The sequence below is a fragment of the Daphnia pulex genome, chromosome 2 (genome assembly GCF_021134715.1).
Source record: "Daphnia pulex isolate KAP4 chromosome 2, ASM2113471v1".
Taxonomy (NCBI): domain Eukaryota; kingdom Metazoa; phylum Arthropoda; class Branchiopoda; order Diplostraca; family Daphniidae; genus Daphnia; species Daphnia pulex.
Genome location: NC_060018.1, coordinates 5,049,619 through 5,076,339, shown reverse-complemented (window position 1 = coordinate 5,076,339; position 26,721 = coordinate 5,049,619). Strand labels below are relative to the sequence as shown.

At 40.4% G+C, this 26,721-nt stretch overlaps 3 protein-coding genes and 1 long non-coding RNA gene across 7 annotated transcripts; 3 read left to right on the top strand and 1 right to left on the bottom strand.

Annotated features, from left to right (window-relative positions):
• Positions 1-4,435: 4,435 nt before the first annotated feature.
• On the bottom strand, positions 4,436-9,732 carry LOC124210568 (glutamate receptor ionotropic, kainate 2-like). The gene is made up of 19 exons (XM_046608711.1): positions 9,112-9,732; positions 8,854-9,030; positions 8,541-8,782; positions 8,302-8,459; positions 8,071-8,215; positions 7,822-7,989; positions 7,594-7,746; positions 7,400-7,478; positions 7,137-7,276; positions 6,865-7,071; positions 6,753-6,801; positions 6,642-6,677; positions 6,358-6,496; positions 6,122-6,259; positions 5,857-6,055; positions 5,758-5,783; positions 5,462-5,667; positions 5,232-5,347; positions 4,436-5,152 (listed from the first exon to the last, which is right to left on the bottom strand). Exons 1-19 carry the CDS (start codon positions 9,206-9,208, stop codon positions 4,880-4,882), a joined length of 2,748 nt encoding a protein of 915 aa, XP_046464667.1. The 5' UTR covers positions 9,209-9,732; the 3' UTR covers positions 4,436-4,879.
• A 633-nt stretch (positions 9,733-10,365) lies between these two features.
• LOC124210567 (probable dimethyladenosine transferase) lies at positions 10,366-13,080 on the top strand. 2 transcript variants are annotated; one of them, XM_046608709.1, is made up of 7 exons: positions 10,599-10,773; positions 10,835-11,001; positions 11,066-11,395; positions 11,459-11,680; positions 11,750-11,856; positions 11,931-12,011; positions 12,677-13,080. In XM_046608709.1, exons 1-6 carry the CDS (start codon positions 10,716-10,718, stop codon positions 11,971-11,973), a joined length of 927 nt encoding a protein of 308 aa, XP_046464665.1. In that variant the 5' UTR covers positions 10,599-10,715; the 3' UTR covers positions 11,974-12,011; positions 12,677-13,080. The 2 variants fall into 2 exon arrangements, with proteins under 2 accessions (XP_046464664.1, XP_046464665.1); XM_046608708.1 differs by lacking the exon at positions 12,677-13,080 and having other exon boundaries at positions 10,366-10,773; positions 11,931-12,040.
• Positions 13,081-13,123: 43 nt separating this feature from the next.
• Positions 13,124-17,605, top strand: LOC124210566 (A disintegrin and metalloproteinase with thrombospondin motifs adt-1-like). The gene is made up of 18 exons (XM_046608707.1): positions 13,124-13,513; positions 13,585-13,633; positions 13,726-13,988; positions 14,068-14,379; positions 14,509-14,696; positions 14,766-14,893; positions 14,959-15,064; positions 15,125-15,259; positions 15,316-15,422; positions 15,492-15,667; positions 15,729-15,922; positions 15,989-16,034; positions 16,093-16,210; positions 16,290-16,462; positions 16,525-16,977; positions 17,042-17,135; positions 17,199-17,344; positions 17,419-17,605. Exons 1-18 carry the CDS (start codon positions 13,463-13,465, stop codon positions 17,452-17,454), a joined length of 2,775 nt encoding a protein of 924 aa, XP_046464663.1. The 5' UTR covers positions 13,124-13,462; the 3' UTR covers positions 17,455-17,605.
• A 1,024-nt stretch (positions 17,606-18,629) lies between these two features.
• On the top strand, positions 18,630-26,565 carry LOC124210565. Of its 3 annotated transcripts, XR_006881264.1 has the most exons (18): positions 18,630-18,728; positions 19,379-19,501; positions 20,182-20,307; positions 20,376-20,479; positions 20,956-21,029; positions 21,092-21,639; positions 21,702-21,796; positions 21,859-22,139; positions 22,526-22,918; positions 22,976-23,118; positions 23,183-23,262; positions 23,370-23,533; positions 23,631-24,080; positions 24,159-24,308; positions 24,495-24,740; positions 24,805-24,939; positions 25,094-25,276; positions 25,374-26,565. It is a non-coding gene; the product is annotated as an uncharacterized LOC124210565 (long non-coding RNA). The 3 variants fall into 3 exon arrangements; XR_006881262.1 differs by lacking the exon at positions 21,859-22,139 and having other exon boundaries at positions 18,631-18,728; XR_006881263.1 differs by lacking the exons at positions 21,859-22,139; positions 24,159-24,308 and having other exon boundaries at positions 22,976-23,262.
• The last annotated feature ends 156 nt before the right edge of the window (positions 26,566-26,721 follow it).

Genomic DNA, 26,721 nt, shown 5'->3' with positions numbered 1-26,721 from the left:
ATATATTTTTTGGGGGTACACCAAGTTGTGTGTGTGTTATTGAGTTTCAGATGGGCGCATTTCTTTTTGCCTAAACTTGGAAATAAGAGAAGAAAAATGGTCATGAAGAGGCTGAGGGAGCGACCAGCATCTTCTTCTCTTCTCCACTTGGCGACGACTTCCGGCTGTTTTATGGCCGCGACCTCCCGCGGCGATGTCAAAGCGCCACAGCCCCATGTCTTGTGCGCTGTATATATTTATTCCAAATCGTAAATACCACCAAAAGCAAATAGATAAATATCTTCAACGAAAAAAGAAAGAAAAAAAATATATTATCAAGTTTCTATCGACTTAAACGTATTCAAATCGACGTTTCATTCAAATGGCGAAATAGAAATGCGTATAGCGCGTACCTACCGACTACATACACTCGGTCGTGGAATGTATAATAACAATCAGTTAAGTGTGACTTTCGTCTACCATCAGTTATTGTGCGTGTTGTTTTCTTCTTTCATTTTTCTTGTTTTTTTTCTTTGAGGGGGTCGGTTGGAAATGTCGTTCCGGACTGATATGTGCGCTAGGAGGACCTTTATATTTATATACACCTAGCCCGTGTGCATATGGCCAGGCGCTATATTGACGGGTATAAATTGTTGGGCTGCCTCTATCTATAACAATCAGCCCCATGGGGCCATAGGTACACTTCTTCTTCGTCTTCTTTACCTTTGGGTCCCAATGGTGTCCCAGGTGTCATTCTTGGCATCGTTCCCTCTATTCCGATTGGCTATTATCACAGTTTTGGGGCTGTCCTGCTGCTTCGTCATATGGGACACAGCAGCAGCAGCACCCACACAAGACCATAAGAGTCCAACAACTTTTTGGGACTACCAGTACGATCGTAAACATTCCACAAAATTCCCGGTAAAGAAATAAGAAAAGAGTTTTTTTTTCTAGACACGTTCGAGTATGTTTAGACGTTTAGACTGCAGAGGGGATTATATTATAAACGCCAGACTCTCCTTATTGGGTGTAGCACTGTAGCTACAGCTGGAACAGAGTAACTGATGGATCCCCATTTTTACCTGAATTTGTGTAATTTTTCCTTTTAAAACTTTAAATGGAATTTTATACATTAGACGTCGGACGGATGGACATGTGAAATTGACTCATATAGAAGAAGAAGAAGCCCTTGTGCTAAACGTCTCTGATGGCTGACATCCGGAGGACAAAATGGTTTCACACAAAAAAGAAACAAAAGAAAAGCGAGACCGTGTGACACATTAGGGGGGCGCCATCAGCTTCCGGAAATTCAAGTCTTTAAACATTTAAACGTTTTCGATTAGATTGTGTTACACCTGCTGCTGCTTTTCTTGAAGGAAACGGGGTGAAATCAGACACTGTGTGTTTTGGCTTCCTCTATTTAGTTGTCCACTCACATACAAAGCGCCGCTTTTTCACCCAGCAGTCGATTGGCGACTCGTATCGGTACCTCTCCAGTCCAGAATGTGAGAATTTTTCAGGAGTCGAAGTGGCTTCCGTCAACTTTTTTTTTTGCCTTTATAAGCTTGCCTTATAATTTCCCCCCTTATACATAGTTATGTTGTACTCTACTCGGTTTTTCCAGGGATTTAACACACATCACAGATTGGACGGTGCTGGGTTCTTTGGTTTCGGCTAGATGGGGAGGAATAGAATGTGTTTAATCTACTTATACAGTTGACGTATCTGGTTACATTGTAGATCCTTACATAGTATAGAGTATACTGACTCTTATTTCTTTGTTCGTCATGAGCGCTTCATAATAGTTTGATACGCATTATAATCAAGAAAAGAATGCAATTCTTTCTCTCTATTTTCTAGTACCATTTTCACACCCGACGCCGGATATAATCAAAAGTCTCTAAGGGAAAATTTAAGATTGGATGGCTTCCAATTTAGATTTTGCACATCATTCAATTTCCTTGCGACCTACATATTTCAAACAGCCACACAAACTTTCATTCACCTAAACCAAAAGAAAAAAAAAGAAATTGAACCTCCCACAGTTGCTTTTCATTTCTAAAAGTATTCACGTATCTGAATCGATTTCGCGGACTGACACACACACAAAATCAAAAGTTGGTTTTTTCCAAAAACTGACAGCATGTCTCTTTGGCGCGCGGAATGATTGTGTGGAATGATTTCTGGTCGACCGAATACGGTCAAAAAAAGACATCTCCTACGACATTGTTGCTGGTGGGAGGAGGAGGAGGCCAAACGAACTCAACGCCCTCCCATCAGAAGCTCACCGCCATCCGCGCACAGCTCAAAGGAAAAGTTCAAGCGACGTGCTCCGCTTTTTTTTTTTTTTAATGTGTGTCTATTATCCTTCGCCGACATGTCACACACAGACTTTGACTGCTCTATTTCGGAATAAGTGTATATAGAAATTGTCTCTCGCCCAGCAATGGAACTCTCATTATCGGGACTATGGCGATCTGTCCTCCATTCTTTTCTAGTCGCGCAGTCAATCGCGCATTCTGGGTCCGTTCAACATTTTTCGGTTGCCCAATCAAGGTCGGAGATAAAGGAGGAGGAGCTGTAGCCCACAGGTGAAATAAATATGCACACTAGTAGTCGGTTGATAAGTGCGTAAGATATATAACAGCAGCCAACTAAACACAGACAGACGGAGCTATAGTAGAGAGATAGTATATATATCCAATTCCCCCCGAAAAAAGAAAAGAACAAAAAAGCTCACAGAGTCAACAGGTATTTTGGCTATATAATGTCATCTAGTTATGCGGACCACCTGTCCTGTTTCAGGTGGTCCGCTTTTTTATTTCTTTTGATTTGGGATTTTTTTCTTTCTTGTTGGACGAACCGGTCACTCTCCCGTCTTGTTTTTTTGTTATACAGGAGGAACCAGTTTGGTTGTTTGTATCATTATACTACACACGCTGCTGGATTCTATCTACACACTCCTATACGGTTTTTAATGACTCGAGAGAGAGAGTCCGTTCTATAATCAAGTTGTCAATGATAAATAAACTTGTCGATGCGAACGGGTGGGGGGGGGGGGGGATATAATGCGAGCTGGTTGCTCTGGATGGGAAAATCAATTGGTTCCAGGCACCTATTTAATAATGGGCGGGCAGCTCATGACGAGACAGAAAGATGGATGGATATTTCCGGTACAACAACATCATTAAAAAAAAATAATAAAAAAGGACAGAAAAGAAAAGAAAAATGGATAAGGAATATACTTTCTTTTTTAATGACATATATCTATCATCTCTATCCTCTTTTCATATGTTGCTAATTCCGTTCCGGACTTCTGGACACATTCATATGCTATTTCAACCCCCTGATGATTCTTAAGGTGGGCGTGTCCGCAACTGACACCGACCTTCTGACATTCTGACATTTGCGAGTTGTGATACCCTCTGGGTTATTTTTTGTGGAAGAGAATCTATGCGAATGTATCAATAGGTGGAAAAATATACAACATTCTCCCCCTTGGACTTTCCTTTTTTTTTCTTTCCACTTGACCTGTGTGTGAATAAGTCCCAATGATTTATCAGGTCTCTCCCACCTATATATCCCCTTGCGGAATATGTGAATGACTGGGCCAGGCCAGGCCAGTCCAGCGCTGTGTATAGAGCAACAACTATTTTTGTGTGTCTGTGTGTGTGTGTTGGCTGTTTTTGTGTATTCCCAAATAGAGCTATACATTTCTCCCTTTGAAATAACCGCCCATCCGCTTTAGCGGCTGCCGGAGTCTATCCTTTTATTACCAAAGCGTTCTGCATTTCTTTTCAAGAGTTATGGATGGAAAGAAGAAGAAAAAAGAACTAAAAGGTTGATGGTCTCACAACGGGAACATTGTCCCGACGGGAACAAAAAAAAAAAAGAAGAATCAGAACATATGCACAACTGAAATATTCTGGTCGGTCCATTTGTCTCGAGTCGACAGCAGAGCGCCCAGCCCGGCCCTTTTGGCTTTTGCCAAATCGGAATGCTGTAGAGCTGATGTATACACTCGCTGCTGTTGAGTCAGAGATTCTTCCGACGAAAAGAAACTTCTTCTTCTTCTTCTGCCCATTCAATGCTGCTTGGTCGCAGCTCACTACGTCGGTTAAATAATCGCGCGGGATAGCCGGGAGTGTGTGACCTAATTTGGTTTTTTTCTTTTTTTTGAAAATCCGATCCAAATTGAAACTTGTGACGCATCTCCCATTCGGAAAAGAAGAAAAAGTTTTCTCTTTTTTTTTCAGAGGAGAGAGAGAGATTTAGCTGGTTTTTAATATAGATTCTCGGTGGTAATCATTCCGTAAGATAAAACGTTTCAGTCCAAGTGGAAGACATTTACCATTTTTCCTTCACAGTCTTTTTTTTTTAAATAAATAACAAAATAATTCACGACATCTACCTGATGGAAAGTAGGAACCATTCAAGCGTCAAATAACAAATTCTATCTCGCTCAAAAGGCTTTTTGTATTTTTACAATTCAACAAACCGAAATAATAACCAAATTTCGTGTAGTTCTATAAGAGAACGTAATAACCCGTTGGGCTTATTTTTCACGGGGTAAATAAGCACCAAACAGCAGATGTCAAATTCATCATCCGATTCCAAACTTTCAGTTTTTTAAAATCCTTTTCACATTGATAATACACGGGACTTGAAATGTGATTTACAGCAGTGCTGGCTTTCAGGTCAAAATGTTAAGAGACAGAATCAAAAGGGATTATGTCCTGCTGCTATTACATCTCTTCAACTAATCACATAAAATACGAGACGGTTATTATCATATAGAGTTACATTTCTTTTCTATAAAGCTATAAACAAATGTTTCCTATTCGTTGCACACACTGTACTATTACACCCTCGTTAATAACGACATTGTATTTTTTATTATTTAAGAGTTATTGGTTAGCGAGCGTGTGGAGCGTGTGGGTTTGGTATCGCTGGAGCAATCCAGCGTGATTTTCAATTCGGACATCATGCTCTTCCAGACGCTGCCCTCGCCTCCGTCCACTTCGTCCAGAGCCAGCTTGCGTGATTTCCATACAAATTCGCCCAGCGCAATCAGCAGGGCCACCGAAGAGCCGAGAATGAGGACGACGAAAATGCCACCCACGTTAGCCAAACCGAGTTCGGCTGCGCTGGCGGCCGTTTTACTTCCATCGTCCTGTTAAGAATTGTACGTCTTATTTTTGTCTGTCTTATACCAAATTTGAAAAATCAAATCAAATTTCCGCTCGACTGACTTTGCAGGCTCCTCCTCCTCTCATCTCTGTCCACCATTTCTTTTTCAAAATGATGAAGCGATTGGTTTCCTGCATTTTCAGAACGGCTTGACTGAGGACAGCTCGAAACGGCGATCCTTTTGGACGGAAATAAAAACAAAATACGAAGTGCGGATAATAATATAATGTGCTGCCATTGTTTTCTATTGCTGGTTGGTCAGACGCATTATTTGAATAAATATAGTGTATACCGGGTCTCATGGCGATTCCGTAACCCTTGGAATCCATGGGGAAACCGATCTGAGTCAGATCACATCGCCTCTCGGTGAAGAATTCAATGGATGTCGATTCCATGAAGAAAGCGTATTGACCGTTGGAACGCTGCACTCTTTCCACTCCTTCCTTTGTGCTTTTGACGAAGACGCTGGGACGTGTCGTTTCCATAAATGTCCACATTCTAAATGGGGAGACCACCACACAAAATAACTTTGAGCCATTTCGGAATGTCTCATAATGATAAGAAGCATATTTGTTGGATTATTATTACCGCTGCTGGGTCGGCAGAGTGGAATACTATACACACGATAACAAAAAATGTTAATTTAAGTTTAGGTAATATTAAGTATCAATTTGAATATATTTATACCCGGAAGAAATCCAAGGTGGATCCAGATCCCACCGATCCGTATTTGATTTTCGTCTGTTTGGCCAAATCTTCGGCGGAAGAAATTGGCGAATCCATACGCTCGACTGTGAGGAAAGCGGCCAAATTGGCCGTGTAAGATGAAATCATGATGAGTGTAAAGAACCACCACAGTCCGGCAACCATACGAGTCGATGTAGCTCTAGAATGTGAGTATACGTTATTACATCATCACTTTGTAATTATAAGAAAGGATATCTGATTACACCTGGGCATGACGTCACTACCCTGCTGCATCAGAGATCCGATAGTGAACCACATGGCATTCAAAATGGTAAAGTTGTTCTCCAAAATGTCCGGCTGCTGTCGACACGGATGTGGGTTGTTCCACTCGTACGGGGTAATTCTACAAGTCAAGAATGTCGAATTTGAAACCACAACATATTGTCTTATAGTAGAGATATCAGTTTTTAATTTTTTCTGTTGAAGGATGATATATACTACCTTGACATGGCATAAATGGATAACGAAACGGCCAGGTAAGCTGTGCACATGTAGATCCATACTTCGACCGAGAGCGGCGAGAGGAAAGAAAACAAGTTGGGGGGCTTCTTCTGTGGCTTCTTATACAAGATGCTAATTCCTGTGGTTATTCATAACAATAAGAAACCTCATAGCAACCGGGTGGCTATATGTATACGCATTTTTGAACGAAACCGTAAACCACGCGTATTGATATACAAATACCAGAACAGTTTACATATAACCATTACACGGCTGCTGCTTACCGGTGTTTAGGAATGGCATGGTGAAATCGACAGCAGCTACCTCGTACAAATATCAGAAATTCTTACAAGTGCATCATCTTTGTAATGTTATAATTATAGCTATATCCTTACATTCTCGGTCGTAATTGATACTTAAATCGGCAATGGCCAGATCAGCTTTCTGTAATGAATCAAAATAATTATAGTATTTACACTTGAATGAAAATCTTATCTATAAATATACTCCGTCGAGGAGTTCTCTAATCATTCCGTTCCATTCGCCGGTGATTTTGTTGAGAGATCCCCAATTGGAATCGTCAACTAATTTGAAGATGTAATTGAACCCCAACATTTGGCTGATTTCGTCGATAATGTCGAACACGAAACCTTCAAACCGGTCGTTTCCGACCAAAATTTGATCCGATTCTTTCATCATAAAGTACGGATTGCTCTGCCCACACCAAATTCATTTCATTACAAAAGCATTAAATTTTTGTTTTTAAATTAAAAACTCACCAAAATGGTGGTGACGACGAGGGTTTTGTTGAAAAGACTTTCTTGGATCAAACTTTGTCCATCCGATCGGAGTCGGAAAAAATCGGGTCCTTCAATCGAGTTCCACGTCCCCACCTCCGTCAGACCATCTGGTTGAAGCTCTGGGGGTGGTTGGGGGGAGCAAGTCAGTCATGTGTGTGTATAGATTCGGTTACTTGGATATATTTATTGCCACACACAAAATGTCTGGCTATACGTCTGGTTTGAACGTCACTTGATTATACCTACGATGCTCAAATGGAAATTGGAGCGTGATCCCTCCGAGTCGAATTTAATAGTTCCCGAAAGTCCCTCTATTTCAGTCTGCCGAAAACATGAACCAATAACAATTTATACTTTCTTTTTTTTCAAGAAAGAGAATTGCGCATCTTTTTTTAAAAGATTTATAGTCTACACCATTATTGATTATAGGCTATACCGTTTTCATGAAGTTGATTAGGTTGTTTCCTTGAGCCCAGGTATCGATTCCGTCACAGCTAAACGATTTGGGCGTCACTTCCTGGCTTCTGCCCATATCGTGTAACGCTTTGGCCAGCAGCTGGACACCGTCGTAGACTAAGGCCGCTTCTAGCTGATGGAATCAAATCAGATCAGACCTTTTATTCGCATGGGTTATTTAAAAATGATCACATTGATAATAATATACCGTCAGGGTTTTCTCGGTGACATTCAGGCTCTTGCCGGCGCTCAACTCCCAATTGTTCCACTTGCCGAGGACGTCGACCGTTTCCCTTCGATGAGGATCGACCATCCGAAGACCCGAGATATTGGCTCCGCCTTGTTTGTATTGATCGTAATCCAAAATGTGCATGTCCTTTTTTTTCCGAATTTAATCGAGTCAATTTTAAATTGCGAGAAATAAGATTTTTCTTTTCTTTTCAACTGAGCTTTTTACCAGCGATGTGATGAAATAAGATTGAGCCAGCGTAGTCATTCCCACTTGCTGCGCTTGCTGAAGGATTTCCGACACTCGACTGAGTTGTGAGCAATCCAAAACAATGTTACGCTCTCCATTCTTTTTCATTTCTTTCAGCAGGGGTCTGGTTTTTTGGTTTATAAAACATAAATAAATACGTGCATTACATCACCCAGCAAGTAAGATATAACATCGCATATTCAATCTCACCGGTAATCGTCCGAGTCGGGTAGTTGTCGGATAATGATTTTGTAACCCGGTGTGATGGACAATTGCAAAAGTTCCTGGAGTCGAATCAATCCGTCTTCGTCTTCGTACAAGACGGTGAAAGTCTTCCACTTCCACCCGTTGATTACATCTGCATAGGCCTGTCGTGAAAGTAACAAATCGGAGATGGTTTCAAACTTTCCAATCACCTCCGCATGGAAAAAAAACGGATATATACGCACTCGACTGACGGATGCTGGATTGGGATACAAGTTGACAGACAGCGGACTGTTGCTATTCCTTCCGGCGTAATTATTCCGGTCGCCGTTCTTCATGACGTCCATGGCAGTCAATCGTTTAGGATCCCAATGGGTCTGAATGTGCGGGATTTTCATCGTTTGACACATGGACTGAACGTGATCAGCTGACGCTTCCGACTGTGGACCAATAATAGCAGCCACTCCAAAGCGAATCATTTGACAAACTGAATGGGATTTATTGTATGTTGCTAAATAAGTAATAAAAGACAGTCATGTACTACATTTGAATTTCAACCTTTTTTTGATGCAATGAATGAATCATTCGGTGGTAAGAATTCGACGTTGCCGGAACCAAGTGGAACGCGGGATAACCGTGAGCGGGGCAGAATTTGTCGATTAGCTTGGACCATTTTCATGGCATATCGATAAGCCATATCCAGTGAGGGATCAGACGTGGTGTCAAATAACCCACCTTATTATTTTGAGGGGAAATTCAATTATGATACGGTTTACTTTTTTTTCAAAATGAAATCGTGAATGCAGTCTAACTTACCCAGGTAGATAACGTCCGGAAGAGCGTCGACTGGTTCCACTTGAATCATTGAAATCCATGTTATGGCGAACACGATTGAAGCTAAGAGTTTGAACATTTTGGCTCGTCACAAATTGTGGGTTTGTTGAACAAACACATCCGTGGGAAAACACAATGGCTTCGGCGACGCTGATTGTCGTGAGTCAACAGTTGCACGATGGAGGTAGGACTTGCATTGAACGCAACGACCTCTCAGAAATGAGATTGTGACGGGAGCGGAGAAAACAAGGTTGAGAGACTCACAGTCATACAAAATGGAAAACCAGGATGTCTCTACTTCTACCCCCTCGACCCTTCTAAAAATAAATTGCTACCACTAACGCGCAGAGCCAGGGGTCTGGCGACGCCAGCAACGGATAAATTATTCACGCTGCCATAGTTTAAAAATCATCAGTCAAGCAACCAAAAATACATGCAAATTCCTAGCCCTCGACACAAAAGAAATGGCATTAAAGAGAATCACAAAGTTGATGGAACGATCGAGTTGACTATCAAAGCTTTTAAAGAAAACAGAATTTTTTTGGACGGCGCTGCCAGTAGTGGTCTCGAATTACACCGACCCGCAGAGAGAGAGCCCAGACTTCTGTGTATTTTGTATAATGAGACGCTCTTGTAGCGGCACGGGTTTTATAAATATCTCCGTGAAAAAGAAAAAAAAAAGGAAATTTGCTTTTCCTGGTGCTCAACTTTTGCATCCTAACGTGATTGAGACGTACGATTAAAAATCCAAATGTTTAGCGACCGTTTCGCAGAAATTTAACGTTCTGGTGGACTATGGACTTTGTTTATTAGCCCTTGGAGGGTTCGAACTGTCATGGTTATGAACCATATCGCCATAAGATTACAACTCTTGGATCTTTTATAAAGAATAAAAAGTGATGTTTGTTTGGAAAATTTTCAGCAGTTCAAACAACTGTTTGTAAACAAAATGATACCCTGATACCCCATTTCTAATGAAAAGCTAATGGAAATATGCTGCTTATAATGTAGTTTCGGCCTTTTCTCGAGAAAATTATTTATTAGCCTTTAAACTGTGATGTGTAATTTAATGTAATCAAATATTAAAATCGTCGAAAAAAGAACGTCGATTCAGCGCATACTAATATAAGATGATATGTAACTGAACTGAAATACTGATGTAATCTTCCGCAAATAATGCGGACTCCGCTGCTTTCGCTTAGCAGTCATCACATTTCACATCTCAGTAAAAGTGAAATTTTGATTAAAACCACATTTTCCCTTTAAATAAGCATCACGTGAGGTTATTTTAATAAAATTACCAATTATTCAGCAGCATATTTTTAAAAATCCTCTTTTTTAATCCTCTTTTTTACATTTTGGTCGATTTCTTCACTGAGCACAGATGCCACCTGACGCAACTAATCGACAACACTTGAAAGTTATAAAACTTTACCGCTAGGTAGAGAAGTGTCGCATAGAAATTTTACATTTACAATATATGACAGCACGTGTTCAGTCTGTGAATTGCATGGTGCAGCTCTGTGAATTTCAATTAAAAAAACATAACCAATTCCTACCAATTTCGAACATCAGTGTGAGTTATCATGCCGAAAGTTAAAACAGAAAAAAAGTCTGGAAGGAAGGAGGTTTCCAGTAAAGAAGGTTCGTTTCTACTCTTCAAAACACAACAATTTCCATGTAAACATAACTATTTCCCTCTTAGTTCAAGGCCTTCGTTTCAATACCAGTCTTGGTCAACATATTTTGAAGAACCCCAAAATTGTAGAGAGTATGGTTGAAAAGGCTGCCCTGCGCTCCACTGATACAGTTCTGGAAATTGGTCCTGGTACTGGTAACATGACAGTGAAACTTCTTGAAAGATCAAAGCGGGTATAAATTGTGCCTATTGTGTGACTTTTTTCAAACTTATTGAATTCTTTTTCTATGCATGCAGGTAGTGGCCTGTGAAGTTGACCCTCGGATGGTGGCTGAATTACAAAAGCGTGTTCTTGGGACACACCTTCAACCCAAACTCCATATTATGGTTGGAGATGTTCTCAAAACAGAGTTACCTTTCTTTGATGTTTGTGTTGCCAATTTGCCCTACCAAATTTCCTCCCCATTTGTTTTCAAATTGTTGTTGCACAGACCTATGTTTCGCTGTGCATTACTCATGTTTCAGAGGGAGTTTGCTGAACGTTTGATTGCCAAACCAGGTGATAAACTTTATTGCAGGTTGTCAGTCAATACACAGTTACTTGCCAAAGTAGATCATGTTCTAAAGGTGAGATAATTTAACTGGTAAAATCACAAAACACATTTAATAATTTCCTTTGCATTCTTTCAGGTTGGAAAAAATAACTTTCGGCCACCTCCAAAAGTTGAATCGAGCGTCGTAAGAATAGAGCCGAAGAATCCAGCGCCTCCTATAAATTTCCGGGAATGGGACGGTCTAGTAAGAATTGGCTTCTTGAGGAAGAATCAGACTATGAGTGCCTTATTTAAGCACACGTCCGTTGTCACAGTACTCGAAAAAAATTATCGGACACACGCATCTTTGCACAATATTGTATGCATTTTTATTTCCCCTTTCGTGAAAAGGTGAATGATCTTGACATGCGATTTTTTGTGCCAAAAGGTTATCCCGGAAAATTTCAGCCTGAAGGACAAAACCCAGGCAATTCTCGTGGAAAGTAAATTCGACCAGAAGCGTGCAAGAACCATGGACATGGATGACTTTATAGCGTAAGGCATTATTGCGTAGCTTTAATTTATATGACGGGGCTTCATTTCATCCTCTTTTCGCATTTATTTTGCAGATTACTTCACGCCTTCAACAAGGAAGGAATTCATTTTGCCTAGTGTTAGATAATCCAAGCGAATGTTGACAACTGTTCAAGGTAATACAATTGACACTTTCACCAAGCCATCTAATGGGTCCTTCGTTTCGCTACGACTTTTCTCGTTCCATACAATAAAATTTTAGTCACGTCAGGAGGAATGAGTGATTCAAGATGGGTCTTTGATGGGTAATGGGTGGGTCGCAAAAAAACAAACAGCAGTTTTCGCTTCCGGCCACGCGAAATGCAATCAGTGAGCGCTTCGTGGCGCAGTTCCACTCTAGCTATATTTTTATCGCTGCACATGCCACTCTAAGTGCTATCAGTCACCAAGGTTCAACATTTGAAAACGAAACTGAAAAATACCGTTTCACTTTTATGACGGATTACAGTAACTGCAGAGTTTCCCATCCATTTGCTGAGGCGTAGGCTTTCGACAATTGACCTAGATTACGAGTCCGTTAAAGACCTAGTGTAGAGAAATCTTTTAAGTGAAACAAGACCTGAAAAAAAAAAAACAGTGATAAAATCCTGATTACAAAATATTGAGTCTCGTTCGATGTTTCTGGCTTCGTGAATAATAGATTCATGCCGGACATCCGGAGTCATTCTTGTTTATGTTTTGAATGGTTTAAGTGCGTATTTTTTCTTTTGTCAATTGGAAAGATGGCGGTAGTAAATGCAATATAGAAACGGCATTTTTCCCATATTGTCCAATTTTTTAGTTGCTGTCGACAATGTGACGTATTGGTCCTAGGAATCTACGGCAAGCAGATAAGCGTTGAAGAGTTACGGTGCACCGTTACTTCTTCAACGCTCTGCTTGTGATCTACAAGTCCGCTCCGCTGAGGCCTTTTATTCAAAAGGAAGTGGAATGTTCCGAAAATTACAGGGTGTAGTCTCTCCTTTTCGGATTTGTGAAAGACCCATAGTTCCAGCTGGAACGTATTTGTGATTGATTCGTATGGGTTCTCTGAACTCGGTTGTAGTTTGTTTACCTATCGTGTGATTCTTTGTAATTCACCTTTTAGACAGTAACACGATCGAAACAAACTAAAATTAACTTCTTTTTATCCGCGAACTTTAGCACAGTGTGTACATGCTACTTTTCCATGCTGCATTTCAAATTATCCAAGTGTGTCTAATGAATTCGATGGTGACTGGTACAGTTCGAGGCCATTCGAATTGGATTCCGGCATAGAATTAAGACAAAGACAGCACGGCCTGAATTTATTTCAGTGTCTTTCCTCTTCAAAGTGTAGCCGCGCGGGGGAGCACGTCAAAGATTCATTAAGCGTCGAATACAGACCCGTGCAACCAAGCGGTGAGTGCGAGTCAACCCTACGGAGATAGAGAGAGAGAACCAAGGCCACGCCCGACTGCCTCTCCGAGTTCCCAAGTCAAAGTTTCTTTACCAATCGTCTAGTTGCGGCGTACGCACGGCGCTTCTTCAGTAACTTATTTACCTTTGATGCACTCGTGTCTGTTCCCGTCTCCGCTCCCGGATCAACATGTCCTTATCAATCATACAGGCAGGATTGGTCCTTTTCGCCGTGATGGAGGTACGTTCTCTTTCCCGTCTATCTTTAAAGGGCTTAGATTTTGACAGAATTGCTTTTATTTTCTTGATTAGATTGGATCTGCAGGAGGCGATTACTTCAACTCACTTTCAGATTTTCGAGGTACATTGGAATTCAATTCGGGACTCAACTTTCCCAGTCATCGCGAACCTCAGAAACGGAGACCCGTTCTTTTGTTTACGTATTTATGGCAGTGTCGGGAGAGGAAGTGGTGATCGTGCGGGCGACGACGTCTCGGATAGGACCGCGAAGTGTTCAATCCTCCCGACAGCACCAGTTGAAATTCCGGGCTTTTAATCAATCTTACGATGTGACCTTACAACCCGGTGGGCTGGTCTCTCCCAACTTTACGGTCATCCTCCGTGATGGAAACACCACGCAGACCATCCGCACGCCGTCGCTCGCCAGGTGCTTTTACCGCGGACAACACGCAGCCTTTGATCTCTGTCGAGGCATGGTGAGAATTATTCTTTTCCACCAACTCATATTATTTAACGTCGTTCTCTACTCGTCAGCGTCAATTATTCTGTAATTAGAGGGGAATTATTACCTTGTCGCCCAACGAGTTTTTGAGTCTGGAGCCGCTGCGGGTCCACAAGCGATCGATGGAGTCGCAAAATCACCACTTGGTCCGTCGTATGTCCTGGAACCCCCAAGCCCAACCACCACTCGTTCTGAAGAATAGAAAACGTGTTGAAAGAAACATCAATATTCAGAGCGAATCGGGTGTTACAATCGAAACTGCCGTCTTCGTTGACGCCTTTCTCTACAGCCACATGGCACGGACAAATTTTCCGGACGATACCGAACAAGAGATGACACACTTCGTGCTTGCCATGATTAATGCGGTAATTTCTAGAGTTTATTACTATCATCCGGAGTCCTTGAGCGCCGTGCATCGCATGGGACATGCAACATTGCGCAAGCTAAATTTAGAAGGGTTATTCACCACACGGTGTGATTTTGCACCCTTTCAGGTACAACTACTTTACCAGGACGATTCGTTAGGCCGTGAGATCGATTTTCAGGTGCAGCGGTTAGAAATGTGGACTCGTCAGCCACTTGATCTCCTGCCAATTTTAGCCGTTTCATCATCCGGGACGACTACCGCAATGCCTGGCAAGCAGGGAATCCACGATATTGACCGATATCTCAACCGATTTTGGTCTGCATTTTTTTTTTCTCTCTTCGTTATACTCGATTGCTAATAACCCATAAATTTTAAAACCAACAGCCATTGGCAAAATCGCGAAAATCCTAGTGACGACCACGATCCTGACCACTGGGACCACGCACTATTGCTAACCGGCCTCGATCTCTTTGCACTCGGCCGTGATGGATTCACCACTCACCAGATTGTTGGTAAGATTATTGAAAATCAATTGAATTGAAAGTGATGTAATAAAATTATTAAAATTTTATTGAAGGTTTGGCGCCCATCGGCGGGATGTGTACGGCAACGAGCAGTTGTACTGTCAACGAAGGGCGACATTTTGAATCAGTTTACGTTGTGGCTCACGAAATAGGACACAGGTAACGTAGTCTTAGATACATGTAAAAAATCTCGAGTTAACCACATTGTCAAAAATTAAGTCTTGGAATGAAACACGATGGACGAGAGGCTGGTAATGACTGCGACTCGGGCAGCTTCTTAATGTCACCCACTCTTGGTAGCGGCAAAACGCAGTGGTCACCCTGTAGCAAACAATATTTAGACGCCTTTCTCAAGTATTTTCAAACTGCTAGCTTTTTGGCATGTTTCATTTACCTGTTGCTTTTTACAGCACGATGCAAGCAGGTTGCTTGCGGGATCGCAGTTGGACTCCACAGAGATTGGATCATAACGCATCCACCTCGCTGCCTGGCGAGCGTTTTACAGCTGATCAACAATGTTTGTCTTCATTAATGACAGTTCTTTTTACTTTGTCGGGAATAATTAGTGTAATCATATTGTATCTAGGTATGTTGAGGCACGGCCGAGAAAGTCGAAGAAGCCCTCAGAGACCGTTGCACGAAATTTGTCGTGATTTGCGTTGTACGAGTGTTCCAACGAGGTTGGCCCGTCAAATTGGCAGCAGATTAGTTTCATATGCAGCACATCCAGCTTTGGAAGGAACGACATGCGGTGAAGGCAAGGTACGTTTGTTGGCTATATTTCTGAATTTGATGCTATAATTGAAAAATGTATTATTATTAGTGGTGTCGAAGAAGTCGATGCACATCTCGAGTCCGACTACAGAACTATGACGTTGATCAAAATACGTACAACAACGGCGAAAATCCATTGTGGTCCGTCGTTACACCGTGTGCTTCGGGATGTCTGTACGGGATCAATTCTTTGAGTAGTGGGAGTATGGCTATTTCCACGCAAGTTCAGAATTGTAAACACCAGTGAGTTCTTGTTTAATGTAAAACATTGAATTATAAAAAAATTAACGGTTCGTTTTTTCTTGCTAGTTTACCGTGCAACAACGTGCGATATCAAACTTGTGATGGATCACAAGTACTCAAGCATTTCCGTATTTGCCAAAATCACGTAATAATTCACATTTTCTATTTAGCTCTGTTACAACGTCACTCGCACAACAATTCAGCATTACTCTGATCATGTTTGCCATCAAGCTGCGCAACAAAATTCTTCCATTCTTCCTAAAGGAATCCAGCAACTCAGTGTAGATGGTAAGATATTTCCTAATCATTAACAAAAAGTTTAATATTAATTTTAATCGAGGAATGAATCCACCACCACCCCCCACAGCATACCGATCGTGTCAAGTGTGGTGTTATTTGAGATCGGGTGGACTGACGTCTGCTGCAGGCTGGATATACCCTGATGGTACCCGATGCCAAACTGGATCTACCTCTAACCAGTACGGTCGAAACACAAACGACAAAAAGATGGCAACTCTTTGCCTTTCTGGGAGATGCGAGGTGAACTAAAGTAGAATTTGCTACCGATGCCGGTTTTATATGTAACGTTTTTTTATAAACAGGAATTCACGTGTGATAGCAATTCGGTCCATCAACTACACGCGGACGTTTGTCGATCTGAAGAGCCAGCTGAATCCAACATTATTTACGACTATTCATTTCCTCAAGAAAAAGCGATGGCGTTCAAATACAGCGACAAATCTTATTATCCAGCCCGTATGGGCTTCTCACAAAATTTAAAACTTTTTGCCCCGACTCCAGTGTATACACCGTCACCTATTTTTACATATCCCCCTGCTGAACCGGCCAAGTTCGTGATGTCAGACGATCTTTTCTCAGTGTCTCAATCCGTTATAAGCAGGAGTGGCTGGGGCCCCTGGAAGCCAATTAGTTCGTGTCGTTCAGGGTGTCTAACGTCGTCAAAAGGTTTACGATTAGTTCAAAGAGATTGCGAAAGTGGGACCTGTAATTCGGGTTCTAGTAGTAGCGTTCAACTTTGCATACCAAACGAACAGGTAATACTTTTTATGTAACCAACAGATTTATTTTTATATTTAACCTTGGTTCGAATTTGTCTAGGAATGCCAACAATATCAGCCCGTGACAACATTTGCGAACCAGGTGTGTCGACAGCAACATTGGTCGGACCTTCATCATGGAATTCAGTCGATTGGTTCGTTATCATTTCCCCTTTTCAACGTTTGGTTGTTTTGAAAATTGCTTTCTAAAAAAATAGAACTTACCGAAGACGCGTGCGTCGTGCATTGCCGTGATCCACGGTCTGGTGCGCTTACAGCAGCTATCGGCGAGACGGGTTGGTTTCCCTCGGGAACGTTGTGTGATCTTCTGAAACCGGCATATTGTCTGAGCGGAAAATGTGTTGTAAGTGCTTTCTGAGAAATTTTTTCATACTCACGATAACTGTTTTACAAAACATGATTCTTAAAACAATATAGGAGTTTAATGAAGAAGGAGTACCAAAGAAAATTTGAACTGGATCAAAACACATTCACGAATACTACAACGCAATTTTTCAACAAAATTATTAAGTGTTTTGTTTGAGTTTTTATTTTGTAAAGCATTTCTGTTTTTTGAATGTGAATGAATACGAACAGTAAAACGCAGAACATTTTTGTATAAATTTGGTAATCTGTTTAAATTTTTCCTAATTTCTTATCATAGCTATAAGCTACTAAAAGGCATGTCCCCTATTTTACGAGCAATGTAAAAATGTTGCACGTTGGTATTTACCTGCATAGAGCATAGTATGTATAAACTCCTATAAATGCAGAGAGAATCAATCTGACTTTGCGCTATCATTCTTCACTTCGTCAGCCAACTCATATTTTAATGTTACGGTCAGGTGCGCTGCAGTCTGACGTTGCGCTATCTTGGGTAGTTGGGTGTAGTAATGGGCCTCTTGGAAGTAAGGTAGTAAAGAACTTCCAGTAAAGGAGTTCTATTTAAGGACATTTAAAATACTTAAAATTCAATGGAGTTCTACTTTCGGGTATGAAAATATTTTAAAAATCGTTGGAGTTCTATAGTCGGACATGAAAATAATAAAAAAATTATTGGAGTTCTATTGTCGCGTACTGTCAGGCACTGGAGTTCTATTGTCGGGTATTTTTAATAATATTTAAAAAAGGAGTTCTTATTTCTTTGGAGTTCTATTGTCGCATACAAAGAAATTCTTAAAAATTATTTAAAATATTGGGGTTCTAATGTCGGTGGAGTTCTTCTGTCTTTGGAGTTCTACTGTCAGCAACCCCAATAGGATAGCGCAACGTTAGACTACAGCGCCTAGCGGCCTGACGTAAGTTCAGCAAAGTGATAAAGAGAGGCTCAGTGGTAGAATTAGATTAAGATTAGAGATTCAGGTATGAGATAGCGGCATAGCGCAACGTTAAACGCTCCAGGAATATGTTATGTAGGAATAGATAGCGCAACGTCAGACGTCAGCCTGACGTTGCAATAGCGACGACCATAAATGTGCGCTGTTCAAATTCTACAAGTAGCTAAAGAAAAAAGAACTGAATTGCTTTAAGTTACATGGCAGATACAGAACTGCAGCCCAGCTGCCCAGATAACCAGATAACTTACCCCGATAACCAGTGTGGTGAAAACATTTGTGTTGGAGTGTCAGAAGTGCTCAATAGATGACATTCGTGTCGCTCGTTTTTCATGTGATGGCGGATTGTTGTCTTGTTGAGTGGTTGTCACAAGTTTTCCTATTTTTCCATGAAAATTACCGATGAATTCATAAGTAAATTCAAGTTTATTTCTGTGCAACTTTTTGTTTGTGATGTGATTTATTTCGTATGTGTGTTAGAATTGTTAGATATCCTTTCAGATTTCTTATTATAAAGTGTAGGAAGGAACGCGAAAGGCAACTAGCCTCAAAGTAGCCTACCAATGCTTCATCCTGTTAATACAGGTTAACATCCATAATAGCTTACTCACAATTCTTAGAATGCCTCTACATTCTTAATTAGTATTCATCATAATTATCTGGAGTTTCTATTGATGTTGGTAGGTCACTTACCCCAGCGTGGACACTTGTTGTTTTTTCCGAATAAGTTTTCTACAAATAATTCATTGACAGACAAGTATTATTCTTCCTTCAAAAATTTTGAACTCTATTTGATGCCATCAAAATGTTATTTTCTTTCATAGAGAAAGCTTGGATTACTAGGCTTAGGCTATCATTATTAGCTTAGATTTTGAGGGAGGGATGGGTTTGCCATCTTATCTGCTTTAGAAAATCTCCACAATTGCTAAAAATCCAAAACGAAAAGCTCCTTTTCAGACCTCCGCTGGCGTTATTGTTTTTTCGGATCAATTAATTAATTAAGAACAATGAAAACTGCCGCATACAACAAAGTGTAATATGTTTTTTCTTTCCTTGTTATCTAGGCGTGGTCCTCTCTGATGTGGTTGTGAATGGATCGGGTTATTTTCCAGTTTATTTCAATTTCTTCCTTGCGAAGACTCTACCCGTCATCTATTGAAAAATAACGAATCTGCACATAAATAACGGTAAATTACTTCTTCGATTTCTTTTGTTTTTATCCTGACAGCTACCTCATTTCCTTCGCGCTTTATTCTAGTTAATTCAATAAATATTAAAAAATACGAAACAATAATTTTTACAGCGTTCAAGCAGACACATTTTTACGTTAACGTTTGATTTTCCTTTTTTAAAATGTCAAATTTTTCAATTGAATAACATAACATCGCCAGTAGCGAGAAGTGAAGTTAGGAAATTTTGGTAGCTTGTAAAGTTAGTTCATTTTTCATCGCATTCCTTCTCTTTCAAATTCTATTACTTGAAATCTATATACGAGTTAAACGATTTGTAACACAGTTTTGTATATGAATGGTGAAGCGGAGACCGAGATCGTTAAACAACAATTTTTTACTGATCATTGGAAACTTTATATGGAGAAGTTTCGTTAAGTCAAGCAAATATCTTGACAGTTTTCACCTATCTACTGCGAAAATTTGGGCAAAAAACGACATTAAGCGAATCTTGTGTAATTGAAGTTTAAAATTAGTGGGCCTTAAGCCCTTAACGCCTTAAAATTTAAAATTAATGGGCCTGAACTACTTAAAAAACGACATTCAGGTCCTATTTTTTTGGCCTGAATGAATGACGGACATTGTGCAGAAAATTCGAATGGCAGTTTTTTAACGTGAATGTTTTTTTTTGTCCCTAGATGGCGCATTGCCAACAAGTTTCAGCCATTGAAATCGTTGCAGACAGCATGTTGCACGTCATTTTGTTCTGGACTGGAGTCTGGAGGAAGTGAGTTTTCACTGAACACCGTGGAATTCTCTAAATTGTAAGTTATGTGACATTTTTTGCATAGATATTTAAGCTTTGATGGATAAAGTCTTTGTATTCCCTTAGTATTGATCATTGATCATTTGCCGACAAGCAACAAGGCAACATGTGATTATTCTGATCTTGCCATGAACGGAAGAGAACACTTGGTGCAAGATCATAATTTGATGGTAATATGATTTGATAAATTAATGTGCTACCTGGCCTCCCTTGTTTTCTGTTGCCATTTCCCCTTCACTCCTAATAATCCAGTTGTTAGTTATGCTTCCACTGTGATAACCAGGATGGGAGGGTTTTAGTCCAATCAGGGAATTTTTGCTGTTCAAAATTGGCACTCCTTTCAATTTGTTTCCCATCCGTTAAAGTCTGTGATGGATTCAAATTTATGACACTGTTCAAGAGAGTAGTTTCTGCAAGTCACATAACATATTAAAATGAAACGAGAAAATTTAGTTTGGTTTTTTAAAATTTTTATTTACTGTCTTTATTGTTATGCTAAAAATGTTTTAGCTTCACCACACACTTTAAATTCCTGTTAGTTTTATAAAACATTGTAGATAATGTTGTAGAAGTCCTTCATAAGTAATGGAAATGTTATTGTGTTATTGTTATTGTGATCTAATGAGAATATTTATTTTTATTTCAGGTTAACTTATGAAGAGAAGGTGAGGAGAAAATAATGATCTTATTCCTCCAACAACTATGGCAGATTTGTTCCCGGTATCTTCCCCTTATCTTATTAATTTACTGCATTCCTAATTATCTCTTAATTATCTTTTCAGGTTTACCCTCGCCGCTGTTCGATAGACTTTATCAATTGGTGGGAAATGACGAGTGGTTGGCCGCGCTGAATTTCAAGATCTATAAATTTTATATAAGTTTATAAATTACAAGTGCATATCTGGGCTCCCTTCTTCAGTGGCCCCGTTTCCCTAAATAACCACTAACCAACGCCCGCCGGTGGTCACTCACTCGCTGCGACAACCAGGAGGAAGGGAGATGTTTGGTCAAACAGGGACTTGCAAGGCGCATGATTCGATGAAATCTGTTGGAGGGTCATGAGTCTAAGCCGGAAGCCTACTATGATGCATTGCTCTCTTAAAAACTGTTCCTCGGCCCTCTTCGCTCTTTTTCCGGTTTCTCTTAACCATGGGCGGGCAATCTCCCTGGTCGAGTCAGTCGGGCAGTGTCTCCCCCTGCTTGACTGGCAGCAGTTTGAACCGGACGGTCTGTTAAAATAAGAATTTAAATCTAGAACAACGCCTCCTTTGAGCGGCCCGGACAATCCTGAAACCTTTAGGGTTGCCATTCAATCGAGGCTTAAACGAGAGTACGTAATTACACGTTAGTCAAATTGCTAAAGCTACTAATTCAATTGTTTGTATTACCCAGATGACGCGGAGGTGTTGTCCATTGAAGGGTTTTGGTGACAAGGAGTCAATGAACGAAACGCTAAACCAAATGAAAAAAAGAAAATATTAAAAAAGGTAATGCTATATACGACATGAAGCTTTTGCTTTCGCAGAAAATAATGTGAATTTTTCAGCAGCCAACGATCCTTTACATATCCGAGCCGAATCCTTTCCGTCTACATTCCGTGTGAAGAGCAAAACCCAAATTTCATCACATTTTACTGCTTAGCAACGAAAACAAAGCGAGTGTCAAAACATTGTTTTACTTGCGCAGACTTTACTGTGGCAGAAACGCGTTGGTTATGTAACAGGTTGAAATTTTTTTTCCCTTTTGTTCATGCAGCATCAAACGACACGCGATAGGTTCTGGCGGTAATCAACTATTCAAGATGGTAGACCTGTCAATGTAAAAGACAGGGTAAGGGTAGCTCCTGTAAATGTTATTCATTTATGTTAAATAGCTGCTAGCAGGATCTCATTGTTGATTTGCGGTTACAAAATCCATAGCTCTGAGTTCAGGTATTGTCAATCAATCATTTGATTTGCGTTTTAGATACCCCTAAATCAGTTATGGAAATACGATTCCCCCCGCTTCTCCTGGATGGTTACATAGGATCATTTAAGTTCATTTTTGAGTTATGCGTTGTAAACGTAGCGGACGAACTCTGACAGTCTATCGAACTTTAGCAATTGCGTCTAATTTCTTATTTTATTGATTTTATTCAACCGTTTTATGAGAAGCTTTGATTTGTACTTTTTTATATTAATAATTTACCTTTTTTTATCGTTTTTTTTTTTTTTTAGATTTTCTTCTCCGACCGCAGGTGCAAGGATTATGTGTTTGAAACTTAGAAAAGTTTGCAGTAGAATATTTAAAAAAACCGACTGTCCTTCAAACGGTTCGAAATGGAAGATTTATTCATTCACCGAAGAAACGAGTCAAATGACTCAAATGTCAAATGTGGTATTTTTAAAGTGACTAAAATTTAAGCCATTATCATTTATGATTTGATATTTATTTTGATATTGGTTTTTGTAGACCCATCCCCAGCAACGTCAACCTGCAGAAAGAAAAAAGGCCGGTTTCTATGACCTTGACGCTCGAAGGTCACGGAGATCATTACGTAAAACGTGTCATGCAGTGGTAGAGGTTGGGTGAGAAACGAGAATGACACGTGTTGCTTCATTATCAAAAAGGTACAATAGCCGCAAGTGTAAGCTATTTGGTATTCATTTTGATATTGGTTATTGCAGACCCATCCCCGGCAAAGTCACCTGCAGAAAAAAAGGCCAGTTTGCATTTCAATCGAAGGTCATGGATATCATTACGTAAAAGGTGTCAGGCATTGGTGTAGAGGTTGGGTGAGAACGGGACGTTTTGCTTCATTATCAAAAAGGTAAAATAGCCATTAGGCTTAAGAGGAGGGGTGAGAAAAAATTGTATAAAAGGCGAGAGAAAAGTTGACAGGGATCAGTCGAGTGAGCATCTCCGACACGGTAACAACTCCATATTTCGTCGTAATATCAGTTCGCAATCATGGGTAAATGTTCATTTTTATTTCGAGTCGTAAATCTATTCTATCTTGTTATTAGTTGTTGATACGACTAGTTACCTTCGAAAAATAATTTCCTATTGTTTATTGCATAGTTAATTATGGCATTGTGTTGCTGTTGGGTGTTGTATCGTTGATGTCGACCACGAGAGAAAATCTTTCAAAAGGAAAGAGAAAAGGCAACAGAAGTCCATCGAGTGAGCATCTCCGACCCGGCAACAACTGCATTCTTCGTCGTATTACCAGGTCGCAATCACGGGTAAAAAATCTGTATTTCTACATGGAATTTTGTATCAATTTCCATTTTTTCTATTTGATAATATGTCCGTTAATGTTGAATATTTAATATTGTGTAGTTAACTATGCCGTCATGCTGCTATTGGTTGTTGTATCGTCGATGTCTGGGTCGACCACTGGTGTACCGACGTCTCCTGGATAAGGCGGATACCAAACCGCAACGCCACCACCTTATTACTCAACAACATACGCAACGACCAGATACTACACCGAGGTTGCACTGTTGGGTTTACAGTTAAATCACCAAGGATCGAGATTATTACACCACAACTTGTGCTGCTCCTCGAGCTACACTACCAAAGCGCTAGAGTACTACACCGAGGCACCTACTGAGACTACGCAACTACGTATGCTGCCCCAACCTACGACACCGAGGCTCCAGCTTATTACATTACCAAAGCTGTCGAATTCTACATTGGATCGCCCAAGTACGACAGAAATCACCAACACGGCAGCCCCGAAGTTTCGAATAAACTTCGTTTCAAACAGTGTAACGGCAAAGAGTGAAGGTGAGTTCTCTATTATTGTAATTTTGTGCAACATGTACTAATGACTTGTTTTCCTTCCTTGTCTGTCTTTCGAACAAGACAAATTCGACTGCAATCGCGTCGAATTCAATAGCAAAGATAACACATTCGTACGTGTACACCGCGCCGTTAAACTTGACATTGTCGGTCGGCAAGCCGCACTTGACGATGGCCGTACCATCACCTACGACAAGTGCTTTATTGTCACAGGTAAACAGTTTATGCCAAACGAAATTTGTCTTTAAAAGTCTCAATGATTACACCTTTTGAATGTTGAATAACTTTGATAATCTTCCTGCTCGATAGTGTCTTAAGAGCCTATTTAAACTGCTAACAATTTATTTCTGTGAATTAGTTCTACGAATTCTCTAAAAATGGCCTTTATTTTCTTGTTAGGTGTTAAACGAAAATCTTTTCCAATCCCTGAGCGGTGCCCTTAAAGATGCCCACGAGCACGTAGCGCTGTTCCGCAACATCGATGGCGGTAACATAGGTCGAGTTCTCCGTTCTCCCAAATATTTGAGCCAATCGACAACCGAGAAGGGGAAAGTGGAAAGTGTTAATGTGTTGCCCAAAGCCAATGTTGAGGGTGCAATTTTGGAAGATTACAAGTTCGCATTGACCTTAAACAATGGTCAAAAGGTAAACAGTTATTTCTGTACATGTTTTGGCGATGTTAATTAAAATCTAAAAATTTTTTCACCAGATTTAAACTGACCATGTCGTCGTTGCATGTCGGTTGGGACGCAAACACGTCTGTTGCTTTTGGTTTGGAAATAGAGGAGATTTTGGTGGTTATCGAGTCAATACCGAGCTTGAAGCACGATCGAATGTTTGGTTGGTAAGAATCCTTGAACATTTTATTTCATATTAATTGTACTATTGTGATTACAACTTGACCAACATTGACTGCTCTGATGTTGTTGTTAGATAGTATATGAAGTTCTTGTTAAATGAGATTCTAATTATTGGGTTTGGACTTTATTTTTCATTAGGTTGGAGATGTTACGTTCTTTTGTGATATCAAATTGGGTCGCTGTTGTGTGGAACATTATCACCATGCTGTTGTATTAGGGCGATTGGCTGGAGAGAACAATACTGGCAAAGTATCATGGATGAAAAACTGCAGTGCACTGTTACCAAGTGCATTCTTCGTCGTATTATCAGTACGCAATCGGGTAAATATTCTGTTTCACGGAGTTTGTATAAATTATTTGTTTTTTATCTGTTTGTGTAACATATTGAATATTAATGTTCAAATTATTTACCGCATAGTTGATTGTGATGTCGTGATGTTACCGTTTGCCGTATCGTTGAAGGCTGGGTCGATCACTGGTGTACCGATGTCTCCTGGGTATAGCGGATACCTAAGCACCACGCCGCCGCCTTACTACACAACGACAACATTCGCAAGAACCGGTTACTACACCGAGGCACACAATTACTACACCACCAAGGCTCCAGAGTATTACACCGCAGCTGATGCTGCCCCGAGTTACATCATCAAACGTACTACACCGAGGCTCCAACTTATTACACCACCAAAGCGGCTGAATACTACACCGAGCCGCCCAAGTACTACACCAACAAGGCTCCAGAGTATTACACCACAACTTGTGCTTGCTTCCCCGAGCCGCTACACCGAATCCCCGAAGTATTACTCTGCCCTAAGCTACACAACTACGACTGAGGCGACCAAGTACTACGCAGCCCCAACTTCTACACAGCGGCTGCTCCTTCGTACTACGTTGAATTGGAATACTACACCTAGGCTTCAGTTTACTACACCACAACCTACGCTACACCTAGATACTACACCGAGGCCCCTATGTAACTACCAAGGCACCTGAGTATTATAACACTACTTACGCTGCTCCGACCAACTACACCGAAGCTCCGAAGTATTACTCAATCCGAGTTACAACACCACTAAGGCACCTGAATATTACACCACACCTTCCGCTTCTCCAACTTACTACAGGGACGTTCCTAAATATTATAACTATGTTCAGATTTGTCGGTCATATCTTAATAGTTACTAGTCACTGGGAATTGTTGATCTTTAATAGGGAAATCAATTTTTTTAAAACCTGGGTGATCATTGTGTACGACTTCTCTTGCCACCTAAAAGCCCTAAGACGTTGCGACGATTTCTTATTTTTTTGGATCTTTCCTATTTCGCATGTTGGAGGTGACCTATTGCTCTAGTCGCTCTGTATTCCGACATATTCTAGTGTTTGGACAAACTTCATTTACAGGGCAAGTAACGAAAGAGACATGTGGTGTTTACTAAAAATTTTTAATGTTACTAGCTCTGTTTTTAACATTAGTTGGTGTAACAAATGAGTTGCAGATAGTGTATGGTTTATCACATAAGTTTATTTGAAGGGTCTGGAGTTGATCAGTCTATTGCCAATAACTTATGTAAAACTTCAAAGTTGTAAAAAATATACAAATTTGAACTAAACATTATTTTATTATAAATTATAAGACACAGCAAACAAAAACATTAAAAGGAATTGCTTTATTGTCCCACCTCCACCCACAATTCCACCACATTTTACAATCACATACATACATACACTTAAGTTAACCCGTTGGCTGCCACGCCATACAACCCGTA